The sequence below is a fragment of the Myotis davidii genome, unplaced genomic scaffold, assembly GCF_000327345.1.
Source record: "Myotis davidii unplaced genomic scaffold, ASM32734v1 scaffold217, whole genome shotgun sequence".
Taxonomy (NCBI): domain Eukaryota; kingdom Metazoa; phylum Chordata; class Mammalia; order Chiroptera; family Vespertilionidae; genus Myotis; species Myotis davidii.
This window is the reverse complement of record NW_006290034.1, coordinates 4971812-4980298: the sequence shown is the minus strand read 5'-3', so window position 1 is coordinate 4980298 and position 8487 is coordinate 4971812. Positions and strand designations below refer to the sequence as shown.

Genomic DNA, 8487 nt, shown 5'->3' with positions numbered 1-8487 from the left:
GGCCAGCTCCTCGGGCTCCTGGGCCTCCCCGGGGCCCGCGGGCCTGACCACGGGGGGTGCTTCTGGGATAGGAACACTGTCCACTCAGCACGACCCTGCACAGGCACCCCAGCCTGGCCCCTGACCCACCCTTAGGCCCTCACTGACCTCTGAAGACAGACTCGGGCAGAATGACCGTGGTCTCAAGGTCCGGGGGCCGCTCCCCCCTCAGCGCCTCGTAGCGGGGCAGCTTGGCCCCTGCGAAGTTCCCCTTGTCCAGGCGAACCACGGAGATGACTAGGGAGGGGACGCAGGTCAGACCGCGGTGAGGCCGGCAGGGCCCTGGCAGGGCCACCGCGCCAGGGACTCTCTCGAGAAACCCCTCCCGCCTCGGGCAGCAGCCTCACCGATGTTGGGCGTGACGATGGTGAAGGGGCTGAGGTAGGTGTGCCGCATGTTCTGGGCCAGCGCGCTGGCGTAGGCCTCGTAGTGCTGCAGCAGCCAGGCGGTGCCGCCCTCCGTCTGCTGGATCAGCTCCCAGTGCCGCTTGTTGGCTGCGTCCAGGAGGGCGCTGCCCACCCGCAGCAGATTCTGGGGGTGGGCGTGGTCACGATAGGCTGTGCCCGCTGCCCCCCACCCCTCATCCCCACTACCAGGTGCCAGCCTGTGCCTAGACCAGCCCTGGCTCCCCACCCACCTTCCCTTCCTCATCTCTCCGAGCTGCCCAGGCCCTACCCTGGCACTGTGGGCAGAGAAGCCTGGTCAGACCACCCTCCAACACAAATGTTATTGTTTATGGGCACCTTGCTATGAAAAGCATTGGGGCCCGGCTGGCGTGGCTCAGTGGTTGAGTGTCGACCTATGAACCAGGAGGACATGGTCCAATTTCCGATCAGGGCACATGCCCAGGTTGCAGGCTCTAACCCCAGTGGGGGCGTGCAGGAGGCAGACAATCAATGATTCTTTCTCATCACTGATGTTTCTCTCTCTCTCTAAAATCTCTCCCTTCCTCCCAAGCACCTCTCCCTTCCTCTCTAAAATCAACAAAAATATATTTTAAAAAATAAAGAAAAGGAAAGCATTGGGAAGAGGTGTTCTGTTACCCAGGTGCTGGGCCATGGCTCAGGAGATCTCACGGAGGTCTCACGCCAGCTGGGAGCTGCCCAAAGGCAGGGCGGGGGGAGCTCAGGACTCTGCCCTCAGGAGCGGACTCACTCAGAGACCCCTCCTCACTATGAGGCATCCCTGCCCCCTCGGAGACCCACCTCAGTGAAGTGCACGTCCTGGGTGGCCGAGAGCCCGAAGCCCCGCTGGGCGCTCTCGTGGGCCAGCAGCCGTGTGGCCAGCTGGTAGGCCACCTTGACATCACTGCCGAAGTAGCCCGCCGTGTGCTGGGTGGCGTTGCGCAGCAGCAGGGCCAGCCGCTGGGAGCGCCCGGAGTCCAGGCCCGACTCGTTTCGCTGCAGCCGCTCAGCCTAGGACGGAACCAGAAGGGAGGGGAGGGCAGGGGGTCAGCGCAGGACGGTGGCAGAGAGGTCCCAAGAGGGCAGAACTGGAGTGCAGGGGCCTCAGCCAAGAGGCAGGAGCTCGAATCCCAGAATCCCTTTCTCAACGTTGGGCAGGCCAAGTGAGCCTGGGCAGGGGAGGGGCGGGAGGAGGTGGCCATGAGGAGGTTCACTTACAAAGCCCTTCAGCTCTGAGAAGGTGAGTGAGGTGCAGTTGAAGAGGTTTGGGGGGAGCCATCCCCTGTGCTCGTCACAGTGGCGCACAGCGGTCCCTGGGGAAGGAAGCCAAGAGGGCTGCCTCAGGAAGAGAGCACCGGAGGCCACTGAGACCTCGTGGGCTAGAGACGGGAGACAGGCAGACGAGGCCCTGCCCTCCTGTAGCCCAGGTGAAAATGGAAGGACAGTGTACACAACACTAAAGCCAAAGGCTCGGCCAAATGAGCCTAAACAAGGGCTAAGGAGCACGGGCGCATGGCCTCCTTGAGCCCCCCAGTGTCCCGGCCCCCCTCCAGCCACCACCTTCTGCTCTCAGCTGTTCTCTGCTTGAGAACTCTACTCATCATCAATCCGAGGACCAGCACCAAACCCCATCCTGGGCTGGGTCCCTTGGGACAGCGCCCAACATCCCCTGCTCCCCAGACTAGGTCAAGTGGCATAACTCCAAAACCAGGTGATGAGCTCAGGCTAAGAACCCTGTGGGGTTCATCTTTGAATTCCCACACCCAGCCCTGTGCTGGGCACACTGCAGGTCTCTCAGCACTTGTGTTAAGAGTCCAAGATGGAGGCGCCATTCCCCTGGGCACCCTTGGGAGCAGAGGAACCATGATCCAGGGAAGGATGGGACCTGGAGTCTCTATGACTTGGAAGCCAGGAAGGGGGTCCCGGGATCTGCAGCCAGGGGCTTTCCGCCCTCACCCCACCAATGAGAGGCTAAGTCCTCCATATCACATTCTAGGCCTCGAGGCCCTCAGCACGTACCAAAGGAGCCTTTGGGGCAGGGGGCAGCAGCAGGCAGCCCGAAGCGGGTACGGGGCCACCAGATCCCTGCCTCGATGGCCCGTGGGCAGCTGTCGTAATTCACTGCGGGGAAGCACACACCATCACCAGGAGCAGGTCTCCCCTGCGGCTCTGCCCAACCCTCCCTCCGCGGGTCTATCACCAGGGTCTGCTCCTGGCCTCCCTGGGACACCAGGACCTGGCACACCGTGAGGAGGGCCACCCACCCATGAGGGAGCCCCACCTTCACAGCCATTGGTGGTGACCTCAGCAAAGGGGTTGTCACAGCGGTCGCACTGGCGCCCAATGACCCCCGGCTTGCATGGACACTGGCCGTCCTCAGGGTCACAGACTCGGGACAAGGAGCCCGTGGGGTAGCAGTCGCACAGGAGGCAGGTGGGGCTACCAGGGGGGCGGTAGTGGTTCTCCTGGGAGGGAGGAGGGGGAGAGGGTTTCTGGCTCAGGTTCTGCTGGATGCTCATGGATCCTTTCCACTGTGGCCCCTTGGAGAGGCTCCCTGACCTCAGGTTCCCCCGGCCCCAAGAGCAGTATTCACAATATTTAACCGACAGTGACCGGGAGGTTAGCCCGTCAGACACCAAGCAGTCCGGCTGCCCCGGAGCTCCCTGGTTAGGTACTGGTCCTGGGTCCCCCAACCCCCCAGACACCTGAGGACTAAGAGCGACTTGCCCGCCGTATTAGAGCAAAGGCGCAGGGCCCACAGTCTCTGCAGGAAGTCCTCCCCCACGCCCCCTCGAGGGCCCGGGAGGTGCAGAGCAGAGGTCAAGGCCTAGGCCAGGGCTGTCACCTTGCAGTGGCACTCGCCGCTTGTCTTGTTGCAATCTGGGTCGAAGCCTTTGCTGACATCACAGTTGCATGGGCCGCACGTGGGGTGCCCCCACCACCCTCGGGGGCAAGGCTGGTCGATCCTGCAGAGAGGGGCCCAGGCAGGCATGAGCTCCCTCTGCCATTCTTGCCTGCTGTGGCCTTGGGTGGCCCTTCTGACCCTGGCTGCCACTGAGCCAGGTTCTCAGTTCTCCGAGGGACACACCAGAGGTAGGTAGTAGCCACCTGCTACTGTGTGCCCGGCCCACTTACCTGGTCTCACAGTATGGCCCAAGGTAATTTGGGGGACACTCGCAGGTGTAGCCGTGGGGGGCGCTGGGCTTTCGGGTGCACGTGGACTGGTGCTCACATGGGTTCAGGTTACACACATTAGTACAGTTGTCACCATAGTAACCTGGGACCAGAAGGACAGGCGAGGCTCAGTTCCCACCCGCCCCCAGCACTTTCTTTACCCATCTCCTTCCACTGTGAGCATCATACCAGCACTGGCTTTGCAGTGCAGGAGACGGAGGCTCAGAGACGTGATGTGATTGGCCCCGGGTCACACAGCAGAGCCAGATGGAGACCTCGGGCACCTGCTAACCTGCCCCATTTCCCTGGATCCCTGACTCACCTGGATCACAGCTGCAGGAATAGCTGTCCCAGTCGTCGCTGCAGTAGCTGTTGGCAGGACACGGGTTCGAGTCACAGGGATCTGGCAGGCTACAGCCCGGCTCCACATTGATGCTTTCCCCGCGGCTGGGATCCAGGCTGCTGACACCCTTGGGTGTCTCGCTCACCCGCACACCCTGGGAAGGACAGGGGCAGTGTTGGCCCTCCGTGGAGCAGGCCTCCCGGTGGTGGTGGTTGCAGGGGGATGGGATGGGGGTTGGCTGGGAAGGCCGGGAGGATGCTCACCTGCAAACAGCCCCGAAAGCCTCGGGCCACACCGCTGGCCGGCCCAGGCACTCCTCCCACCGTAATGTTGCTCAGGTGCAGCCCGTGCAGCCGGGGGCCCAGGTTTCCCTCCGCCCGCTGCTGCCCATAGTCGAAGGACAGGATGGCATGGCCAGGGCCCCCGCTGGCTCCGAGCGCCAGCTGTGCATGGTGCCAGTCGCCGTCATTGGCCCGGCCTGGCTCCAGGCGGAGCGAGGAGGCCTGGAGGCCCGTGCCCTCCACACTCAGCACGACATGGCCCGCCCGCAGCTGGAAGAGGGAGGAAGCACAGGAGGGTCATCAGACCACCTTGACCGGCTCTTCTCCAGCCCACCGTCTCCCTTCCTGGATGGGAAAACCCATCCTGCTGCCCGACTGAGGCCAGAGGACAAGGTGTTATTTCCTTCAGGGCCAACAGATGGCAGCAGCGACCCACCAAACTGATCACCTGCCTTTTCATTTCCAGGAAAGATCCATCTCAGACCAGCCCCCTGGAGGCTGCAGCAGCCCCAGCCAGGGCCCACCTCCCCCTGCCTCCCTCCGTGCGTCACCTGCAGGGTGATGGTGCTTCGCCCCCTGGTGACGGCCTGCAGTAGGACACCGTCGGCCTGGCGTGTGCGGAACATGAGGCTGAGGTGCCAGGGCTGGGAGATGGGCAGTGAGAGGCCATGCCAAGCCACCAGGCTGCTGCCCAGGAAGCGCTGGGGGTTGGCCATTTCTGGGGAGGCAGATAAAGGCAGGCTGAGGGGCGGAGCAGACGAGTGCCTCCTCCAGAGAGATGATGCTCAGTGGGGGCGGCCCGGTGAGAGGCAGGGCACTGCCTCTCCTGGTGCCCACTCCCTCGTCAGTCCTGCCCTCCAGAGCATTTACCTGCCCTAGGCCCGCCCCACGCTGTGCCCACGCCTGTCTATCACTGGGCCCTTTGTCTCCTGTGCTACCCTCTCAGGGCTCTGCCCAGACACGCTTTTCCACCCTCAGCCCCAGCTCGACAGGGCCCTGCCCAGTGCCTGTCCCTGCCAGGGTTCCCAGCGCTGTTGACAGCTCCGGGGCCTCGGCCTCTCCTCCTACCCTGGGCACAGCTTTTGCCCCCAAAGCCCAGAGGGCACTCGCAGCTGAACGCGTCCCACTGGTTCACGCAGGTGCCTCCGTTGTGGCAAGTGCTGCTATCACACACGTTCTTCTTGGGAGGGCAGCCTGGGGTGGAGAGAAGGGGGCTCAGGCGGGGTTCTGGGCCAGTGGCTGGAGGGGTTTTGAGACCCCACATGCAGGTGTCCCCAGACCAGGTGTCCCCTCAGTGCACTGGGCTCCAGGCCTTGCCCCACCCCGGCTCGCATACCGGGCTCGGTGCCGTTGTTGGCGATGAAGTCGGCCATGTCCACGTGCCGGCTGTCCACCTGCAGGTTCCTCATGCAGCCCACGAAGTGCCGCGTGCGGACAGGGAAGCTCTCGGGCAGGTCAGGCACCCCGCCCAGCAGCAGGGGCCCTGTCAGATCCAGAGACCTGGCCGGGGAGGGGGCGACAACGGGGTGCCGTGAAAGCAGAAAGGGCAGCGGTGGCTCTTCCTTCTCCCGACACCCTGCCACCGGGCCCCAGAGAGGAAGGGCCTCAGGGTCCAAGGGGCCCTGCAGAGCAGCGCCAGGGGGAGGGGAGGCATCCCATACCCACCTCCTCTCCTCACCAATCCCCAAGGCCCTGCTCTAATCCCCCAATCTCGCCTGCTCCTACCCCCAGAAGGCTGAGCAGGCTGGGGGACGCAAGGTGAGGGTGGCCCCCATCTGGATTGGTTCCCCTTCCAGGGCCCCTGAAGGCTTCCTCTCGACCGTCCCTCCCTGCCCAGCCTCTCACCCCACCCTGGCATCTGGCCCTCTCCCCTGCTTACTTCTTGCTGCCACCCTGGGTACCCTGGGCAGCGCAGGAGTAGTTGCCCAGCACAGCTCCGAAGCGCAGGGCCACCCCTGTGTCACAGCCATCCACCGTCACCACAGCTACCTTCTGCTCTGATGGGCCCTGGGGGAGCCCTGTCTGGCCCAACAGAGGCTGTGGACGGGGAAGGACAGAGAAGGGAAACAGTGGGCAGGAGCTGACTAGGTTCGTGGGCCAGGCACAAAGACACCGGCACACACTGACACCCCTTTGTGTCCACACATGTGCACACACGTGCAGACTGATGAACTTAAAGCAATGTCCATTGTGTTTGGCGAGCAAAATAGGGAGCGTATGGCACTACCCACTGGTATGGAAATGCCCCAGCAAGGTGACAAATGCCCACTCCTCCCTCCCTTTCAGGCAGACATGCCATGACCCACCCCCTGGGGACAGTGCCACCCAGGTCTGCGTGAGCATCTGAGCCAAGGGCAGGACCCGCCCACTCCCTAACCCCCTCCCACACCCACCTTATTGTAGTACTTCAGCTGTACTGTGTGCCACTGGCCATCGCTGACTCCCCCTGGCACAAACGGGGACACGGTGGTGGTGGACTCCCCTATGGAAAGGACCCAAGTGAGCTGGGACGCCAGGTGAGGGCTGGGAATGGGGAGGGGAGGTCTGCTCATGCTTGGTCCTGGACCCAGGTCTGGCTGTGAGAGTGGGTGACTTGGGGACAGGGGTTGAGAGGCATGGTGCCTCTCGGAGACGGGCAAGGACACAGGGCAACCAGATCACCTGCAGAGAAGGTCAGCTGGACCTGCTCCTGGATCACCTCGAGGGCCACAAAGTCATGCTTCTCGTTGAAGCGCCCGTTGTAGAGCAGTAGCCCGTCACGCTCCTTGGTGGCAAACCTGCGCGGGAGTCGGGGACGGGGCCAGGGAATGGGGCACCCATTGGCATGCCAGCTCCCCAGCCACCCAACTAGCCCTGGATCCTATTCAGTACCATCCAGACGGTCGACACCTCGGTCAAGGCCGTGGGCCATGGGGCTAGAATGTGGAAGATGAGCCCAAACCAGAACCAGAACCCTGGCCCACTGGCTCCCCACCTCCGAGGGCTGGGTGGGTGGAGCGATAGGTGGGCCCTGGTGGGTGAGGAACGTCTGCTGGCAAAGTGCACAGGCAACTAACTCCAAGTGCACAGACCTGGTTCTGCCAACAACCTGCACCCAGCACTCTCGCTGCCTGCCCGCTCGCCTTGTCTGTAGAACAGGAGGCACCGGACCCCCACCATCCCCCCTCCGCGCCCCCAGGCCCAACCACTCACGAGAGGGCCAGCGTGAAGTGGAAGCGCTGGCGCAGGCCTCGGAAGGTGATGAAGGAGCGAGCAGGGAAGCTGCGTGTGGTCACCTGGCAGAAGGGTTTCTCGAAGTCTCCGGACGGGCAGTCGCACTTGAAGCCGCCGACCAGCAGGTTGACGCAGGTGCCCCCGTTCTTGCAAACGCCAGGGCTGCAGCGGCCTGAGCGGGCACTCACCTCACAGTGCTCACCTGGGCAAGGGGGAGGGCAGGGTGGTGGCCAAGTCCCTGAGAGCAGGTGGGGGACTGGGGCTCCTCCCCACTAGGCGATACCCCCCATGGCCTCCTGTGACCCCACAGCACTCCCACACTCTCCCAGCACCCCTTTTCTCCCTCCATCTCCTCTGAGAAACCTCAGCCCTTCCCGCTGCTGTCCCTGGCCCCCTGGACCATTCTCACCACAAGCCCATATACCACTCTCCTGCAAGTTCCTGAAGCTCCCTGGCCCTTCCGAACCCCTTTTGGGCCTGTGAGCTCCCTGATCATGAGGCCCGGGTCCCTAGTGGCCTTTGGTACCAAGCAAGCTGGGTGGTGTTCTGGCCCCTGCAGGGGTGAGTGTGCGCGGAAGGAAGAGCTGCAGGTCAGCGTGAAGCTGGTGCCAAACGCCTTCCTCCCTCCCTCCCACTGGTGCTTTTGTCCCGTCAGACGCCAAGATCAGTTTCCCTCCCTGGGGATGAGACCAGGCTTCCACTTGGATTTGTCGGAGTTATGGGGGATGTGGGGGGACTCCCCAGGAATGGGGCAGGGAACTCCCACCCTGAGCCCTGGGGTCCAGACTGGGACCTCTGTGCACGTGGGAGATGCTAAGGTGGGAACTGAGCGCTGGGAGCAGACCAAGATTCAATGGAGGAGCTGAAAATTCCAATGGGAAAACCCACCCCTTTCTCTCCCTCCCCATTCCCAGATTCTAGAGATAGGTTCTCAGCTCCTGTGCCTAGTGACTGGCTCTTGTTTCCATGGAAACTGTTGTTCGCCTACTCTAAGCCCCCCCTGTCATCCTCCTGGACAAAGACTCCATTCCCC

At 63.2% G+C, this 8487-nt stretch overlaps 1 protein-coding gene across 1 annotated transcript in view; it reads right to left on the bottom strand.

Moving 5' to 3' along the window:
* CELSR2 (cadherin EGF LAG seven-pass G-type receptor 2) overlaps positions 1 to 8487 on the bottom strand; it is a 24148-nt gene that overhangs the window by 6366 nt on the left and 9295 nt on the right. The window contains exons 4-21 of the mRNA XM_006763120.2: positions 7434 to 7656; positions 6903 to 7018; positions 6635 to 6723; positions 6121 to 6278; positions 5578 to 5741; positions 5310 to 5435; positions 4793 to 4959; positions 4224 to 4511; positions 3940 to 4114; positions 3579 to 3720; positions 3289 to 3409; positions 2725 to 2908; positions 2463 to 2564; positions 1662 to 1756; positions 1245 to 1454; positions 387 to 570; positions 148 to 276; positions 4 to 62 (exon numbers count right to left, since the gene is read on the bottom strand). Coding sequence (XP_006763183.2) covers positions 4 to 62; positions 148 to 276; positions 387 to 570; positions 1245 to 1454; positions 1662 to 1756; positions 2463 to 2564; positions 2725 to 2908; positions 3289 to 3409; positions 3579 to 3720; positions 3940 to 4114; positions 4224 to 4511; positions 4793 to 4959; positions 5310 to 5435; positions 5578 to 5741; positions 6121 to 6278; positions 6635 to 6723; positions 6903 to 7018; positions 7434 to 7656 — 2732 coding nt within the window. The remainder of the gene's footprint in view (positions 1 to 3; positions 63 to 147; positions 277 to 386; positions 571 to 1244; positions 1455 to 1661; positions 1757 to 2462; positions 2565 to 2724; positions 2909 to 3288; positions 3410 to 3578; positions 3721 to 3939; positions 4115 to 4223; positions 4512 to 4792; positions 4960 to 5309; positions 5436 to 5577; positions 5742 to 6120; positions 6279 to 6634; positions 6724 to 6902; positions 7019 to 7433; positions 7657 to 8487) is intronic.